The sequence below is a fragment of the Paroedura picta genome, chromosome 17, assembly GCF_049243985.1.
Source record: "Paroedura picta isolate Pp20150507F chromosome 17, Ppicta_v3.0, whole genome shotgun sequence".
NCBI classification, from domain to species: Eukaryota; Metazoa; Chordata; class Lepidosauria; order Squamata; family Gekkonidae; genus Paroedura; species Paroedura picta.
Genome location: NC_135385.1, coordinates 6,305,599 through 6,323,792, shown reverse-complemented (window position 1 = coordinate 6,323,792; position 18,194 = coordinate 6,305,599). Strand labels below are relative to the sequence as shown.

The window sequence follows — 18,194 nt, the reverse complement described above, 5'->3', positions numbered from 1 at the left end:
GGTGAGAAGCCCCCTCTCCCCCCACCCCAAGAGGAAGAAGCTGGACTTTGCAGAGCAGTCAGGATCCCTTCCCATGAATAGCTTTAATAGAGATCTGCATCAGATTAAAAAGTCCACCTGCTGGTCCATGTGCAGAGGGGGGGGGGGGTGGCATCTAGGCGGGGTCCGGGGGGCGCTCCAGCAGCCAGCTTGGAGGGACTCTGGACGAGGCGCAGTTTGGGCTCCACCTGCCTCCAGTCACGGCCTGGCCCTTCGCAGAACTCCTCTGTCTTGCATGCAGGTTTTGGGACGAAGGGCTAGAGGGGAGGGGGAAAGCTTACTTTGAGGGCCTACAGCCCCTTGCCCTGGGAGGGGACTTGGGCACAGGTTGTGCACTGGTCAAAGATGGGACATTGGCCCCTGAGCCCCCGCAAGCAGACTGAAGAACGAATGGCGGAAGAGCCCAGCCCACCTCACCTGGGTCCGCCACCACTGGCCTTCTCTTGGAGCACGCAACAATACGATTGTCATCCATGAGCCGCACGTCCTGATCCTCTATGTGATTGCTGGGGAGGAAAAAGCAGAGAGCGCCTCAGGGCAGGAGGGGGCAGATGGAACGGGCTCTTTGCACTGCCTGGAGGGGTGAGCAGCCTGCCCTATCAGCTGGGGGGGGGAGAAGACAGAGACTGGGGGCAAGGCCAGACCCCTCCCTCACGTGTCCTGCCCAGAGCCCTGGTACAGATGGCCATTGGTGGCTTCCTTCCCCGCAAACACCCCCCCCCCCGAGTACCCACCCACTTAGAGAATTACGAATGAGTTCCTTGAGCAGGGAGGACTGCAGAGACAGATGGGTGAGGGCCTCCCCCCGCCTGCTGGGGACACATACACTGCCCCGAAGGCTTAACTGGCAGTAAGGGGTCAGTGCCACAGGCTGCTCTGAAATGAGCTCCCACCCGCTCTCCTCCCAGGCAGTAGTCCTGGAGGGCAGGCTGCCTTGAAGCTGTCCAGGAGGGGCCTGACTCCTGACCTGCCCACGGGCACAGGACTGGCCACAGCCCAGGCAGAAGGCTGGGTGCATGGGCGGAGGAAGGGAGGGAAGAGGCCTTGGGGCCGGAGGGAAGGACTGAGTAAGTTTCTCAGTGGTTCTCCTCTCCGCGGCAGCAGCCTTCCAAGGACGGGAGGCCTCCGTGCTTGAGCACAGCGCTCTGCCCCGGAAAGCCCACCCTGAGGACCAGGCAAGCCCCACCTGAGGACGGTGTTCTTTTCCCGGCAGCAGATCTTCTCGTCGTCCGTGAAGAGCACGGTGTGATAGGGGACGACTGGCTGGCAGGTGGGGAGGATGCCCTGGAGGAGGTGCCCGGCCATGTCCAGGATCCCATTGTACACAAGCAGGTCGTCCACCAGGAGCTGCACACAGAGGAGACGGGACGCTGGTTAGGGCATGTAGGGAGCGGGGAAAGCTCCCTGGGGGAGGGGGTGGGGTCTGGGCCTTTGCTACCAGGCCGGCCCAAACCCAGAGCCTCTCCCCAGACAGGCCACAAAACAACGTGCCCCAGGGGGTCACGCAGCCTTCCCAGTGAGGCCGAGGGCTTACTCCAAACTCTTTTACTCCTCGGTGCGGAGTCTTTGCATAATTCCACAGCTTGATCATGGAGACTGCAGTCGGCAGATCAAAGATGACGTACACCCGATTCACCTGCCATCCAAGAGAGTCACGAGAAATACAATCCTGCTTGCGTCCCTGCACTGAATTCCAGAGGGCTGGAAAATACAGCTCAGGCAGAGAGGAACACAGCTGTCTGAGCGGGGGGGGGGGGGGGCTGTCGTTTGCCTTGACATTGACTCTCTGGGACTGAGGAGGCCACTTTCCGTGGCCCCGTCTCCTCAGGTGGTGTCCTGCTCCAGACAGGAAGGCCCATGGCTCTGGCACCAGAGGGCTTGACTCGCAGCCTCAGAGCAGGAAGCCAGACCGGGCAGGGGGATGTCCAGGCTTCCCGGAGCCCACCCATACACAGAATTATGGGGAGATGCTCACTGTGGGGAGCCAGGAGGGCCCCATCCCGCCCCAATTGTGTTCAGGCACCCACTAGCCAGCAAGCGCGCAATCAGCTTACCAAGCCGGGGAGAATGGGCGCCAGCCACATGTGCCTTCCGTCATTGGCGTCGTTCACCCCGTCAATGAGCTTGTCTGGGGTCCGGACGTCTCCGCGGACCCCGTCCAGGATGTTGACGCTGTCTGGGAAAGCTGCAATGTCTGAAGCGAAATGTCATCAAGGGTAACAATGTCGGAACCAACATGCCCAGCCCAGAACACGCTGAGCTTCATCTCAGGCAGAGAGGCCCAGCGAGAAAGGGGGAGAGCCTGTGCTCTATCAGGACAAAGAGCCATTCTTTGCTGGAGGAATTCTTTGAAGAAAGAAGGGGGAGGCTTGGAATAACAGTCTAATAACAAATGAACACATGGCCGCCACACCCTCTGGGTTCTGTCAGGCGGGAAAGGATACTGTTCTCATTGAGAGGAATCTTCTCTCCACGGTGGTTATACAGCTCCAGCCCGTTCAAGCCGATGTAATACGGATCACCCCAGCTGGTGAGTAGTTGGAACTGGAAGATGACTGGAGAAGGAGGTCAAGGACAGAAGGGGGCCTTGAGGATGGGCGGGGCGGGGCCTGCTGGCACTCCATGGGGGGGGGGGATTCACGCAAAGCCCAAGGGAGTCCATCCTCCCCCCCCCCCCAGTCTCCAAGGAGGGCACGGGAGCCCTGCCAGACCTGGGGCAGAGTCAGGGGGGCCCTTAGCAGCACTTCTCTCGGCCTGCTGAGCCCTGGGAAACGGTGCCCGAGAAAAGGATACAGCCACAAGGCATCCAGGGGGCTTCGTAGTCCATGCTCGCTTGTTCCGCCTTCTTCATTTCCACCCTGCCAAAGGAGAGAAGACTGTAGCCACAGTGCCCCAAAGCAGCAGCAGAGCCCGAGGACCCCTTCGTGGCTGGAGCGACAGGTGGGCTTACCTCTCAAAGGGTGGAGCGGTGGGGAGGCCCTTCAGGTAGTCCGCAAAGAGGATCTCCTGGGCAAAGTCGAAGTGGCAGTTGCCGGGACCCTTGCGGATGAGGAAGCCCCCCGGGGGGGAGACACAAGTGCCGTCCAGCGACACGTGGACCACCTTGGCCTGCGGGAGGCAAACGGAGCCTGGCTTGAGTGCTGCCCCTCCGGAAAGGCCCTCCAAACACCCCAGGCCTGCCTGCCTCGCGGCCTCGGGCTCACCCCGCGGTACGTGTCCTCGGGAGATTTGTTGTAGTTCCAGATGCGGAGCCCAGCAATGTCTTCGGCTCTGTGGAACTGGATGAGGAGCCGGTGGTCTTCTCCGAGGCGGAAGGGAACCAGCCACATGTGGTCATCTTCCATCGTGATGTTGATCCCGTCGATCAGCCTGGGGGAAGCAGCACACCTGTCTGAGGCAGCCGGACTGGGGAGCATGCCACAACCTCCAGGGGTTGGCAGGGAGACGGGCTGAGGTGCTCCCTAGCACCAGGCAGACCAGGGGCACCGCACGGGTGGGGGCTTCCCGGGCTTCTGCTGCTCAGGCTGACCCGTCTTGGGAGCGTTCTGCCCAGCCCAGCCCAATCTTCAGATAGGGAGGCACAGAGCATTGGCAGTCTTCTGGGGCAGCATCAAGCCCCCCCAACCCCAGCTTGGAAGAGGGGCCTGCCTCGGCCTGTTTGAGAGGAAGCTGCTTCGGGCTGCTTCTCCCAGAAGCATCCTGACCGGATTCAGCAAACCAAAGTTGCAAGAGGGTTGGAATCTCCGGGTTATTTGGGGCCTTTCGAGCCTACCCCACCCTCCAAACCCAAGCAACGTCAACATTTCAGGCCCCTCCTCCACCCCCCAACTCTCCCCAGGGGCAAGACTCACTTGTCTAAGGTCCGGGAATCCTCGGTGTACTCTGCTAGGTCGTTCAGGTCTCGAGGGGAAGCTGAGAGCTGGTCCAGGGCCACGGGCAGAGCCTGCCCTCCCGTCCCGACCACCTCCAGCCCCGTCAGTCCCAGATAATGCGCATCTCCCCAGGAGGCGGTGAAGTTCAGCAGAAGGCCTGGAGCAGAGGCAGAGGCCAGACAGGCTCAGCGGGCAGCTTACAAATCAGCGTTCAGCGCTCTCTCGCTCCAGGGAGAGCTTGGGCAGTCACCTCCCAAAGGGAATGGCCCTCTCCCCCTGGGCAACGGGGGAGGGAAGGGAAAGGAAGGACTTACACTTTCCGGTGTAGACCCCTGGTTCCTTGGTCATCGCCTCTGGGATGGACTCTGGAATGGAGCTTTGCTCTTGGCTCTGCAAGGAAGCCAGAGTGCCCTGGGCTGCAAGGGAGCAGCGGGGAAACCTCTTCCCTTTGCCCCAAACCCTGCTGGGCTGCTGATCTGTGCACAGGGTGCCCAAAGACATGCCCCACCCTTCCAAGGCCCGAGGGAGCCCTGCAGTCCACTCGGCCCAAAGGCATCTGGAAGGAGGAAGGAGCAGGGTACCCTGGGAGAGAACTGCCCTCCCCCCACCACTTTCTCTCAGGAGCACTGTGCCCCCCTCCCTCCCTCCCTCCCTCCCCAGCTATACTGAAACCCCCCTTCTGACAGCTCCCCCTTCCACAAAGCCCTTCTCATTCTCATTCCCTACCTGTTGGTTTTCGGCCCTTGAGCCAGCTTGGGTGAAGGGCCTTTCGTCCCCTTCCCCGTCAGCCGTTCTTGGCCTTTTCAGCTCTTCCTCGTACCGCAGGCTGCACACGCTCTTGGCTTCCTCGTCGTAGCTCTCGTCATAACAGAATATGGCCTCCAAAATATCGTCCTCAGTTGTGAACAAAATGGTGTCTCCAAATTGCTCTGGAGCTGAAATTGTCAACTCTATGGTGACAACACGTTCAAGTCCACAATGCCAAGAGCTAAGGTGTCTCCCCCCCACCACCACCAACCCCCTTATTCTGCAGGCAGGACTCACTGCGGGAGACCCAGGGCTCCACGCCTCCTTTCTAACACCTACTGAACACAAACAAACAAGCACATGCCGGCCTCTCTGTCGGGGGGGGGGCAGGGGGGAGAAAGAGAGAGAAAGGGAAAGAGCCGGCTGTGGAAGACACAAGAAAGGCTAAGAAAGCAGCCAGAGATGATCCAGGAAGGCCGAATAAGCTTGGTGGGAGAGGAATAGGAAATGCAGCCTGGGAGGAATTCCCTTCCAGCACAAGGAGAACCTTTCCTGTTCTCGGGCCGAGGGAGATAACAGGCAAACAGCCCTCGGCTTCACGACGCCTGCCCTGAATCACCTCCTCCCCCCACCCTGCTTTCCAAAGCCAACTGTGTTGCACCGAGGGGAGGGAGGGAGGGAGGGAGGGAGGGAGGGAGGGAGGGAGGGAGGGAAGGAAGGAAGGAAGGAAGGAAGGAAGGAAGGAAGGAAGGAAGGAAGGAAGGAAGGAAGGACGGCCTGCACACCTCCATAGAGGGCCCCAGACGCCTTGGCAATTTCGCCTTTGAAGATGCATTGCCCGTCGAGAAGCACAGCAATGTCCTTGACGCCCCGGAAGGAGTGGATGCGGGACTTGTTGTAGTTCCAGATGCGAATCATGGCCAGAGCACAAGGCTTCTCAAAGTCTAGCCAGATGTCGTGGGACTTGCCGGGGGTGAAGGGGGCCAGCCAGAGATGCATGTCGTCTTGAGTCCGGTTCACCCCGTCCAGCAAATTGGCCACCACCCGGGGGTCTTTGCCGTAAGCGGGCAAGACGTTGATATCGGGCGGGTTGGCCCTGACCTTGGCGATCGGAACGGGCCGCCCTTCGGAGCTGAACAGCTCGATCCCGTTAAGGCCCACGTAGTGCCGGTCTCCCCAGGTCGACCGGATGGCTATTCTCAAGCGCTGCCCGAAAGGCAGAACGGGGATCTTGAACTCATCCCCCTCGTCCAGCTCCAGGAGCCTTTCTCCTTGTGGCGGCGATGTGCGGGTGGCGCCGGGATCCTGCGCCTTGAGAGGGGTCTCTCCTTGCCGGCTGATCTTCTGCTGATGGAGGAATTCGTCCAAGATGTCGCCTTGGAAATCCATGTTGGAGATCCGGCCACGGTGGGAGTGATTGAACTGCAGGAGGGAATTCCAGGACTCCTGCAGCATGTGCTCCTGGGCACTGCCCCACTTGGCCCGAGAGGCCCTCGTGCCCTTGGAGGAGGGGGGCTCGTCTGCGAGGGAAGGAGGGAGGGAGGGAGGCAGGATTAGTCCCCAGGGCTGCCCTCGCTCAGCCGTTCCCAAGGACCCCACAAAAGGAGCCGCCTCACCCAGAATCAGGCCAGGGTCCCAAAGGAGAGACTTGTCCCTCCAGGGTCTCAGGGAGGGAAAGGTCTTCCACATCCCCAACAATCGGGCCCTTTTTAACCAGAGATGCTGCCGCCAGGGATTGAGCCTGGGACTCCTGCATGCCAAGCACACAGCCACAGCCCCTCCCCTCTGGAGACGTTAGGGGGTAAGTACAGGAAAGTCACGCCCAGGGACAACACGTGCTCAGGTATGTTTTCAGGAAGGACCCTGCATCCAATCCACATAGGGCCTTCAAGGGAAGAACCAGCACTTTGGATTTTGCCAGGAACAAACAGATCTTACTGCCCAGGGGTGACACCATCTCACCCTGGCAGTAAGCAACCTGCTGCATCTATCTGGGGCCAAGGGGAGTTTCTGGCTAGCCCCATCTCTTGCAGTAATTTCTCACTTACCTCTGTCGCAGGGAGCTTCCTCTCTGCCCCAGTCGTTGTTGGAGTCCTCCTGGCCTCTCTTTCTCCCCAGAGGAACGTGCTCGGGCGTGTCGCTGGACTTGCCGGACAGCAGATGGAGCAAATCCAAGTTGGCAGCAAACTCCCCTCTTCCTACTGCTGGCAGCTTCACGTCAGTGTCTGCAGGCCCACCGCAGCCTTTCTCAGACTCAGCCGGAGGGAGACGGGGGTTCTCGCCCATTGCTTCAAGGGAGACCCTCCTCCTGTTCTCAGGGGGCAGCTGGACTCTGAAGTCGGATTCCAGCCACGAAGGCAGCTTTTCTGTGCCAGAGCAGGATTTGCTCTTGGCCAAGGGAGAGGGCAGAACTGGAGTACTTTTCCTGCTGGAGAGCTTGTCCATTTGCTTGCTCAGGGACAATTCATCGTCGGAATGGACCGGCTCTGGGCTCTCTGGAGAGGAAGAGCTCTTCATGTCTACCGTGGAAGCATGGGGGTCTGAAGGCACTGGGGGATATCCTTTGCCCGCCACAAGGTTGAGCGTGGTTTTGGTTTCCTCGGGGCAATTTCCCTCTGCAGCAAAGCTCGGACTGAACAAGGGCCTGCCCGACTGCTGGCTCCAAGCCCCTCCGTCCTGTTTTTCCAGCAGAGGAGGGTTGCTCTGCTGGAGATCGATGGTAGCACTGTCCTCAGGATCAGTCGTTCCGCGGCTTTTGGGCAATTCTCCCGTGAAGATCAGGCTTCCGTCCACGTAGACAGCAATGTTCCTGGCTCCTACATCGAGGTCCTGGAAGAACAGGGAAGGGCCATCAGCTCCTTTTGGCTTATAAACATGCATTTCCTTCCGTCTCAAGGAGCCCCGAGGGAGAGCCCATTCATGCGGGACGTTTCTAAAAAGTAGCCCCCAAGCTTTTTGCTCGTGGCCCATGCCACTGGACTTTGCAGAACCTCTTCCCGGGTCATCCTGCATGTTGGGTACGGAGGAGTGGCATCCCAGCTGGCAGATTCCCAGCAATCCCTGCCACTGAACAGACTGCTTGCCAAGCCCTTCCTGCCAGGGCCCCAAGCCAGCTTCTCTGAGGAGCTCAGAGGGGGGCACGGAAGACCATGAGTCAGAAAGGACAGAGATCAGCTCCTCTGTAATCCAGCATGGGAAATCTGCTTTGCCTCAGCAGCGGGAGCTGTTCTGAACAAGACTCCCCAGAGCAGTTCTCTGAGAGAATTTCAGGGCAAGCAGATAGCTGCCCCTCGCCACAGGACACAAAAGACGCATGATGATGCTTAAACCTGCCAGCATAGCATGGAACTGATTCGGTGAGTCCAGGTGGAAGCCTGGCTAGATCTCTGTGGCAGCAACAAGGAGGAATGTTTCAGCAGCACAAGGGAACACAAACAAAGTCACAACCACATGGATATGAGCAGCCCTGCGCCCCCAGTCCTGCTCAAAGGGCTGCTAGCTCTCTGGCGTTTCTGAAGACCCCATCTTGAACTGGGTATTTGGCACTGAGCAGCCAGGGCAAGAACGTGGAGTGCTTAGCAGATCCTTTTCTCCCTCCCTCACCGGGAGGGAGGGAGGGAGGGAGGGAGGGAGGGAGGGAGGGAGGGAGGGAGGGAGGAAGGAAGGAAGGAAGGAAGGAAGGAAGGAAGGAAGGAAGGAAGGAAGGAAGGAAGGAAGGAAGGAAGGAAGGAAGGAAGGAAGGAAGGAAGGAAGGAAGGAAGGAAGGAAGGAAGGAAGGTTCCCTTCCTGAAAGGGGCTCCAAGAAAGAAGCAGTCACTTACGCCAAGGAGGGGTGCCTGGTAATTCCAGATTCTGATCCTGGATAACCCGAAGTCACCTGACAGGCTGGGGTTCCGGAGCACGAAGTAGAGCTGCACCGGCGGCTGGAAAGGGCAGGTCCAAGAGCAGGGGTCCTGGCTGGCCTGCAGGAGGAGGAGGAGGAGGAGGAGGAGGAGACTCTCTCTCACCCAGAGAGTCCAAAGACAAGGAGGTGCCCCTCTGCGTTCACCAGAAGCCGCAGCCTCTGGGGAGGTCCAGGCTGGGCCGTGAAGACACCGGGCAACCCAGGAGACCAATAAGCACATTAATCCGCTTAGCAGCATGGCAGGATCTTCAGGGGACAATTATGCACAGCTTAAGAGGGAGGCCGGCGTTTCAGGCTGACCTTCCAAGGCGTCTCCAATGCACCAGCTGGCACTTAAGCGGAACACTGCATGGGAAGCAGCTTCCTGGCTTTTCTGCAGGCTCCTTGTGCACCTGCGTTTCACGCCCAGCCAAGCCAGCCACCCAACCAGCTTCCCTCAAGCCTCCGTGGCCAGGAAGCCGCTCGCCAGTATCCCAGCCAAGCAGAGAGGCCAGCAAACCACAGCCTTTGCCTGTCCACCAAAGAACAGGGCCCAGGATGTGGCGGCCGAGCGGCAGCCAGAGGGCCTCACCCGCAGGTTCCTGTTGACCAGGCAGCAGAGGTCTCCAGGTGAGTCAGCGTGCCGGATGTCCACGTCATGAGGAGACACAAACACTTTCCGGCCGTGCAGGTCAAAGAACTCCACTTCCGCCAGCCCCACCCGCGGGGCCGCCCCCCAGTTGGAGAGGATCTCCAGGGTGACGTAAATGGCATCCCGGATTTCTCGCACCGATTCCAGCCGGTCCTGGAAGGACAGAGGGACACATGTCTTGAACCAGGAGGCCGCACCTGGGCGGTGCCAAATGGCTGCTCAAGGGGGAGAGGCAGAGGCACAACAGACCCCCTCCCTCCCCAGCCTGCTTCACGCACAGCAACAGAAGCATTCATGGGTGCTGTCCAAGAAACCTAATGGCAAACGTTCCTGCTTCCACCGGGGCCAGAAATGCTGATAGCTCGCCATTAATTAGCTTCTCTTGGGCCAGACTCCAGAGGCCTTTGGGGCTCATCCTGCTGCCCTCTCCAAGCTCTGACAGCTGCTGCGCTCCAAGCTAAGAGGATTACCAGGCTGGGCCCTTCTGCAGCGGAAGCCTCATTCCCAGCCACGATTTGGGGCTCCGGCTGGATGGAATTGGGAACCGCAGCATCAGGGAAGGCCGAGGGTCTCTCCTCAGCCTCTCGAAGCACTTTCAGGAGCTTCTTCTGTGGCCTGGAAGAGGAAGAACGACGCTCAGAGAGGGGCTCCTGACCCAGACACGGGCAGATCCTTCTGGCCCACATGTGTGCGGGGAGGCCACTGGGGTTCAGGTTCTCTGTGGATGCAGGAGGAGGCAGCTCTGGGCAGCTGCAACAAAGGCCCTCGTCAGAAGCAGGCCTGGCAGCCAACCAAGCGAGGGATCCAGACCTGCCCCACAGAAGCTTTGAGGAGTTTCTTTCCTGGGGATGTGACCAGCCAAACTCCCAGGCAGCCTGGCTGCCACTTTTTGACCTATACGCGGAGCCCTCCCAGGGCTGCTCCGACTCCCCACGGGGCTCTTCAGCCTTCCAAGAGGAGGCACACGCAGCAGCATTTACACTCACACCCACTCAGTCCTGCCCTTCTGCGGACCGGATCCTGAGAGGACCCTTGTACCAAGGGACAGGAAACATCACAAGCAATTATGCCCCGTGGGAAGCAGCATCCCGTTCAAATGCCCCCCACCCCCTCCAGTGCAAGCACAAAGGCTTTCGGCCCCAGCCCCCTCAGCCACCTGTTTCCCACGGGGCCCATCAAGTCGACAGGTGTGGAGATTTTTCTTCCTTCTGGTTGCCTCGGGGAAGCCTCGGTGGCTGCAGAAGCGGAGGGCCCCTGCATGAGGGGAGAGGGGAAAGAGCCTTCAGAGCCTGGACCAGGAACGAGACAGGCAGGCAAAAGACAGAAGGCGCCCTGGGGAGTCTCTTGGCAGGCACAGCTTGAACGGCCTGAATAGCACGACAGCTGGGAGACACAATTAAGCGGCCATTCAACCGTGAAGAAAGGACAAGTCACAGCCGTATCTATCAGCATTCTACAGGCAGGTGTAGTTCCATCAGGGGGACAGAGTCCGGAATCTGAGCGAATAATGAAGCATTTAAAGGACTTAAAATCTGCCTTGCAATACGGAGAGCCTGGCAGGACCCTGTCTGAACCTTGCCCCTGGGACTGGGAGATGCCCAAAAGGGCTCCAGAGCCTTCTTGCAGGGAGGGAAGGTCTTGCACCATTCCTGAGTCTTCCGGTCCTTTCACCTGAGCTACTGACGTCCCGGACATCTGATTAAACCTCCGCTGTGGTTATGAGAATTAGGTCTCGGTGTGTGTCATGGTTGGTTTCCCCCTCTTTATGCTATTCTGACTGAGCAGGAATATCAGGGCTCTCTCAGCCTCACCCCCCTCACAGGGTGTCTGTTGTGGGGAGAGGAAAGGGAAGGCACTTTGAGACTCCTTCAGGTAGAGAAAAGTGGCAAATAAGAACCAACTCTTCTTCTTCAGTAATATCGGGGCTCTCTCAGCCTCACCCACCTCACAGGGTGTCTGTTGTGGCCCTAAGGAGTCCCAGAGTGAATGCCTGGTGGCCTGCCGGAGGGGGGGTGGCAAAGGGCTGCCTGACACTGACCTCTGCGGGGGCTGCTTGCTCCAGCCGGGAGAGGAGCTCCTTCGGAAGGGTCTCGTTCTCCACTTGCACGGCTCGCAGGACAAGGGCGGCAGAGTGGGCTGGGTCCTTCTTCTCGCACGGGGTCTTTCGTGTGGCAGAGAGAGGCCTTTCTGAGCGGCTGGTTGGCCCTGGCATCCGAAAGAGCAGAAGACACCCGAGGGTCACATTCTGAAAGCACAAAGCGCCACAGGATGTCCTGCCACACCCACAAGACCAGGCATTGCGACTGAGACACTCAGGAGGCATCGGAAGGAAGTGCAGCCCCAGGCTCAGGCCACGTGGCACAGGCAGAGGGGCGTTCTCAAGGTCTGCCCACCACACAGTCTAAACAGTCCTCTACAGAGCCACGGACTATCCGGCATCAGCTGCACTCCATGAGCCAAAAACCTGCCTGGCCCCACAGAGAGCAGGTCAAGCAACAGAGGGACACAACCAGGCCCAGCGAGCAGGACATCACTCTGCCAGGCGAGGGAACGCAGGCAGGGGGAGGGAGCTCAAAAACTGCAGGAGCCCTGCAACAGAGAAGGAAAGCCCGGCTCATCCAGAACCAGATGCTAGACACAACTAGGAGGAATAAACCCACTACCCTGAATAAGACACTCATACTTAGAGGTTTACAAACGGAGGGGGGGGGAGGCAGATGCAGACAAGCAGTGACCCCTGGGATGTGTCTGTGCAAACGTTAAGGCAAAAGAGAGAAGCAGGAAGAGAAAGATCTTGGTAGCTGAGGCAGCTAAGAGCAAAGGCATAGGGGGAGGGGGGGGGGCTGGGCCAGATCCAGAGGGAGGGTGACTTTTCATGTCGGTGTCCCAAGGGCCAGGACAGCTCTTGGCATCTGTCTCACCAGGTGGTTCTGTTATGAGAACTCGTCAGCAGGGGAAAGGCGGCTTCTGGCAGAGAAGATGCTCCTGAGCCCATTCCACATCCCCTTCCCTCCTCTTGAGGATGTGCTTTGACAGGCCTGGGAAGGAACTGGAAATCTCCCAGCTGCCCCTTTCGGCCTCCCTCTCAGCCGGCGCTTGCCCTGGCGCCCCTGCTGCTGCCCTGGGGGGTGGAGCTGAGCATCTCCCTTACTGGCGAGGTCTGCTTCCTGTCCTCCCTGCTTCAGGCACCCGGCCGAGAGCGGGCGGGCAGTTTTGCTCTTCACCATCACAGGCTTGGTTGGGATGTAGGCTTCCGCATTCAACCTCCTTTTAGCAGAAAGCACACGCTCCTTATTCAAGTCTGTGGGGAAAACCAAACCGAAAAGGTGCCGTGTTCAGCTGACTCTGAGAAATGGAACAGGGAAAAAGGCCTGCAGAGGAAGGCCCCAGGAGCCCTGGGGTGACTCCTCACCTGCAGGCCCTTGACAGGCGCCCTTCTAACGCTGCCGCCAGCACTCCTCTCTGGATTGTGCGGAAGCACAGTGTTTGTGTGGCAGGTGAGGAGACCCACAACGCAGCGCCCCCAAACCCACCAGAGGACAACCATACGAGCTCTTGAGAAGCTGACATCCGTTTTACTTTATCTAAAACTAGCAGCGTTTCAAGATGGAGCTACGGATTTCTCTTCCAGCAGCCTAAAAATATTCTCTTTCCTCACTGGAGCTGATACAACCCCTGATGTTGAAGACCTCTCTAAAGGAGACTGCAGTCCTGCTGCGGGGTGAGTAAAATCCCAGACTCACTTGGAGAGTTTGCCTTGGATTCCAGCACAACAAGTGAATCGCCCTTGGACAGACTGCAGCAGCTTTTCCCCGCCACTGGAGAGGTAGTGGCAGCCCGGAGAAAGGACTCGGAGCTCTCCTGGGAAGCTTCCACTGACTTTTCCATAATGGGGAGCTGAGCAGGCACCTCCTCTTCCACAGAGTCTGAGTCCTCCCCGCCAGAGCAGTCCAGAGAGGCAGAATCCACACCTTCTTCTTCCTCCATGCTGTCCTGGCTCACGTCCAAGCTCTGCTGGAGATCCTGGCAAACATTCCAAAGAGGATGGTCAGCAATATCACACAGAGGCTGGGCCACTCTCTCCCCCTTGACAGCCGTCACTCTGCCCCCGCATCCTACCAGATCAGTAGGTGGGAAAGATAAAGCTCTGAATTCAACACAAATAAACCTCTGCACCTTCAGACATCTCAGTGGGAAGCATTTAGAGGATCCTCTCGAACCTGCTCTTCTTTGGGTCTACCATACTCTTATCTGCAGGGCAGCACAGGCGATTCCAAGGAGAACTGAAGGTCAGGAGGAAGAGGAGGCCTCTCCATATCCCAAGCTCCCCACCCTCAGGCCCACGATGGGCCGAGGACATGGGCTGCCTAGCGGCATCAGCATCATCGGGCTAACACATCCAACACCAAGCTGCCGGATACCTTTACTTTGCCAAGGCTGAGCAGCAGGCCTTCCTGGTCAGCATCCTCACCCACAGTTATTTCTTCCTTTGCGATGGAGTCACTGGAGACTGTGTCTTTAGGAGACTTGAGGCTCTGGAAGAGACAGAACTTGCTGCAAATCTCCCTCTGTGCAGAGAATCAAACAGCTAAGAGCAAAACTAGGAACGGCATCTGCTTGCCTGGCGTGGATATTTTAGCTATGCTGGTTTGAATGAGGATCCTGGACCCTCCTGATAGGCAATGCTATCCTATTTCATTCATCAAGAAAAGCTGTACTGGCCTCTGGCTGAGGGAATTACCAGCGACTGTGCCCTCAAAATGCAAAAAAGCTTCAAAGAGAGTGACGGAACCAGGAATTTCAGCAGAAACAGGAAGGGGCCGATGGGCTCCTGACGACAGACTCTGAGAGAAGAAAGCTTTATGGGTTCACGGATGAAGAAGAAGAAGAGTTGGTTCTTAGATCCCGCTTTTCTCTTCCAGAAGGAGGCTCAAAGCAGCTTCTGATCGCCTTCCCGTTCCTCTCCCCACAACAGACACCCTGTGGGGTGGGGGAGGCTGAGATAGCCCTGATATTCCTGCTCAGTCAGAACAGATTTATCAGTGCCATGGCGAGCCCAAGGTCACCCAGCTTGTAGTGGAGCAAGGAATCGAACCCGGCATGCCGGATTAGAAGTCCGCACTCCGAACTGCTACACCAAACTAGCTCATAGTTTAGCTCTTTGCACAGAGATAAGCTACCTCAGCAAGGGACTTTTCCAGACTGGAGGCTGGATGCACGGCCATCCAGTAGGCCAAGCGGGGTCGGGAAATGCTTGCATCAACAAACACTACTTGTAAATTCCATGCTCATCTGAAATGGACTACTGAAACTCAGCAGCTAAAGAGGCAAGCTCCAAAACATGCCCAGGGAAGAGAAACATCCTCCTTAAGAATTGCCAAACTGGACGCTGATATTTTTGCCACTGGAGGCAACGCAAGAAAAGGGGCACACCTGGGAATGGCCATTTTGCTCACAATCGCTGGACTCCAGATCGAGGCTGTCGTAAGGTTCAAAGTCATCAGAGTATTCCACTGGAGGGGCAACGTAGAGCTTAGACCCACTTTCTGTTTTGATCTGTACGGCTCTCTAGAAGAAGAGGAAGCCTCTTGATCCCCATCCATTTGGGCTGCAGCTGGGGACCTGGCTGCCCACACCGCTTTCCATACCTGGAGCCATCCTCTGCGCTGGATTTTACTTGGGGCACTGTGTGTGTGCCTCCCTTCTGTGTCTCCTCCTATCCATGGAGCTCTTGGGCCAGGATCTGAAAGGATACCGGAGGCAGGCAACGTCACAATGCTGAGAGTGATCAAAGTTCAACACTAGCTCTCCTGTTATATGGCAGGGTTGCAAAAAGTGTAAACTATCTAGATTTCTATGGCTTATTCACAGATGAGCACATGTCAACAAGGTACCAAATGCAGAAAAGAATCCTTGACAGTTCTGTTTCTCTGACAAGATTAGACATGTGAAATTTTATGCTGTTATATACGATGAACGGAGAAAGGCAGAATATCTTAAATCAAATTCATACCAGAATTTAAAGAATTGGTAAATATTTTTTTACTTGGATATATGAGGAAAGGCAGAATCAAGTTTATCTCGGAATCTAAAAGAATTGCTATTAAGTGATAAGATCAGACATAAAGAAAGACTGTAACAATGCATACTATAGTGTGCATTTTATTTACAAGCTGTAATTTATTTGTTATCCAAATAATAAAAATATTTGTATATATAAGAAAAGAGAACCGTCAGCCCTGGAACTGCCTGTCCCTGTTTATTCGCAACCCTAGCCATAAGATGAGAGCACATTGCTAGCAGTATTGTGTGTTTCTCAAGGTGCTGTGCTTACATGCGAGAACTCCTCTCCTTCTTTCCTTCCACATTGTTTCCTGACCTGGCATGAGTTCAGTGCCAGGAAGGGGAGGTCAGGAGGGCCAAGCCACAAACACTTTCCTGCTCCTGTCAGATCCCTGGGCAACAAGAGGGAAGCTCACGGACAGTCCTGGCTCCTGGTGCTTGCTCTGCCTACCTGTCCTCTCCTGAAAGATGTCTTTTGTCTCAGCTGTCTATGGAGTAATGTTGCTACTGGGCCACACACAACAAGGATAAAGCGTCCCTCTGCACATCCAGCTGCACCTGCCAAGCACACATTGTGCCAATAAGCACTGCAGCTTATACCATCTATGTGGCATTCCCTTGGTGGAAAAAAGTTACAAATTAAGGATATGATTTGCAGGAAAGTAATTGCAAGAGAAAGCAGCTGCAGCAGCCAAAGGGGAGCACTTTCATTTCCTGCCTGTTCTCCCAGGCACTGCCCACAGCAGGAAGCCCAGCACCTTCCCAACAAGCACATCTCACTGTCAGTGGTCTGGCACAGCGATAAGCCAATGTCAACCTTTACCACAATGCCTGTTCATTGATATATTTTCTATATATGAAGCAAACAAAAGTTCTCTGGAACTGTCACCAACTAAAGGGGCAGCTTATGTTCAGATCACCTGTGCTCGCAGTTAGGCACAAAATACGACACAAGTTAGTCGATCACACCAACATCTATGACCTGCGGACTACTTTCTGCATACAGCCAGGGCAGCAGCCCCAGAGGGTGTAAATTCTATGCCAGAAGGCTGGCACCCACCGTTTGGCCTCGCTGTTCGTGCGCCACTTCCGGACGCGTGCTGGAAGCTGACCTTCTTGCGGCAAGTGCTTGGCTCTGAATGGGCCCCGTTCACGTACAGTGTAAAGCCCTGCTCAAGCTGTTCCAATTTAATCTGGATGGGGTCTTTCCTCTGGATACGCCTCAGAATCCTGAAACCAAATGATCAGTCATTCTTCACTCTGTTGCCTGTAACGAAGTGCAATCCTGTGCATCATTATGTTAGCTTTGGCAACAGTAACACTGAGTAGGAATGCAATGTTCAGCGTACAGCAGAAACTACAATTTGACTCCCATTCTATTTGTATTTACAGTTTGATTTCCTGCACACCCAGGATCCTAGAAGTAGGTTCATGCTATATTTTGTGAACTTTCTGGTAGCAATTTCTCTTTTCTGCAGAAGAGGAAGTTTAGGGTAAAGGGTTCTTGCTTGTGCAAGATTTATCTAAAAACTTGAACCAGCTTCCTTCTTGCTGGTGATTTATCTGATGCCTGATGATGCAGAGAATTACAGAGCCTGGCCTACCTGTTTCTCTGTTGGAGCAATACTAAATGTTCATCATGCTTCTCGTCAAAGTCAGTCACCATGTCCTTGGTTTGAGTCTGAAACATACACATACAGGTGAACTGTAGTAGAAAAATGATTTAACGAAGAAACTTCTGCCCCTTGACAGGATATTTTGCAAATCTGTTGCATACATCAAAACCAAAGCTAATTATAAAGGATCAACTGCTTGGAAAACTAAGCTAAATTTAGATTCAAATGGGTAGCCGTGTTGGTCTGAAATAGCACAATAAAATCAGAGTCCAGCAGGGGCACCTTTAAGACCAACAAAGATTTATTCAAGGCGTGAGCTTTTGAAGGCAAGCATTCTTCCTCAGACACAGAAATCCCTACAAGCTAAATTTAGTTGAATCTCCTTTGGCCGGCTTCTTCATGCTGGGCTTGCACTATGCTTGTGCATTCACTGCAATCCATGTCTACTAGCTGTGCTAGTGTTGCTGTGTAACTAACATATTTTAATACTGGAGTATTTTAATATTTTTGTTTACTTTTTAAATGTCTGTATTTTTGGGTATGTGGTGGCCCACCCTGAGCCCTTTGGTGAGGGACAGGATAGAAATTCAACCTTGCATTAAATTACATGATGGGGAGGAGCAGCGGTGGGAAGTGCGCACGGAGTGGCTGCTGCCTGGGAGGGCAAGGCGTAGAACGGGCCATATGAGGATCTGTTTGGTGCCCGCTTGGCCTCATCTCCTCTCTCCGGCAGTGGGTCTCCCAAGGGCCCAGGCAGGGAGAAGCCACCCCCCCCCCCCCGCTCTGCAGGGAACCACTCCGCAGAGGCACGCCCAGATGCTTGCCAACTTCAGCTCTTTCTTTGATGAACAGACTGCCCTCCCTCCCTTTGTGGCTCAGGGCGGTTTACACGGCACGTAGCAGAACAGGCACAATCCAAAACACACGATGAGCCACCAGCACCAGCAGCACCAGCAGCACCAGCAGCACCCGTCGTGGGGGCCCCAAAGGCGGGTCAGTTCCGGGGGGCCCAGGAGGCGGGGCTGGGAGCTGAGCGGGGACCCCCCCCCGGCAGACCCCCTCCCCCCCCCGAGTCCTCCCGGCCGCCCCGGGAGGTTAGCAGCGCCGCCACCAGCCCTCCTCCCCCCTTCCTTCCTTCCTTCCTTCCTTCCTTCCTACCGAGGCTGCCGTCGCTGGCATCCGTCCCGGCCAGGGTCCCCGAGGCTGCCGCCGCCGCCACCGCCGCCTCCGCGCTCCTTTCCCGCCGCCGAGCCCCGCGGCGTTGCCTTGGCGACCGCGGGGCGAGGGGACGCGCGGGCGGGCGCCGTCGGATGACGCGTTTC

At 56.5% G+C, this 18,194-nt stretch overlaps 1 protein-coding gene across 3 annotated transcripts; it reads right to left on the bottom strand.

Moving 5' to 3' along the window:
* Nucleotides 1-70: 70 nt before the first annotated feature.
* KATNIP (katanin interacting protein) lies at nt 71-18,185 on the bottom strand. Of its 3 annotated transcripts, XM_077316238.1 has the most exons (27): nt 18,031-18,185; nt 16,861-16,937; nt 16,317-16,486; nt 14,842-14,936; nt 14,627-14,761; nt 13,615-13,728; nt 12,937-13,216; nt 12,345-12,494; nt 11,232-11,398; nt 10,350-10,447; nt 9,664-9,808; nt 9,134-9,346; nt 8,480-8,620; nt 6,707-7,487; nt 5,444-6,178; nt 4,638-4,846; nt 4,226-4,301; nt 3,891-4,068; nt 3,243-3,408; nt 2,990-3,147; nt 2,833-2,897; nt 2,484-2,594; nt 2,094-2,233; nt 1,574-1,675; nt 1,226-1,386; nt 457-545; nt 71-296 (listed from the first exon to the last, which is right to left on the bottom strand). In XM_077316238.1, the coding sequence occupies exons 1-27, from the start codon at nt 18,049-18,051 to the stop codon at nt 238-240; spliced, it is 4,836 nt and encodes a 1,611-aa protein (XP_077172353.1). In that variant the 5' UTR covers nt 18,052-18,185; the 3' UTR covers nt 71-237. The 3 variants fall into 3 exon arrangements, with proteins under 3 accessions (XP_077172353.1, XP_077172354.1, XP_077172355.1); XM_077316239.1 differs by lacking the exon at nt 14,627-14,761; XM_077316240.1 differs by lacking the exons at nt 16,317-16,486; nt 16,861-16,937; nt 18,031-18,185 and having other exon boundaries at nt 14,627-14,706.
* Nucleotides 18,186-18,194: the final 9 nt, after the last annotated feature.

Bases quoted from the DNA above. Each gene is read 5' to 3' on its own strand.
- KATNIP (XM_077316238.1), bottom strand. From the start codon at position 18,051: ATGCCAGCGACGGCAGCCTCG. The intron at 2,595-2,832 runs GTATCCTTTTCT...CTCCTTCTCCAG, and splicing joins CCCCTGGATGCCTTGTGGCT to TCATCTTCCAGTTCCAACTA. The intron at 546-1,225 runs GTGGGGCTTGCC...TTTCCTCCCCAG, and splicing joins GAAAAGAACACCGTCCTCAG to CAATCACATAGAGGATCAGG.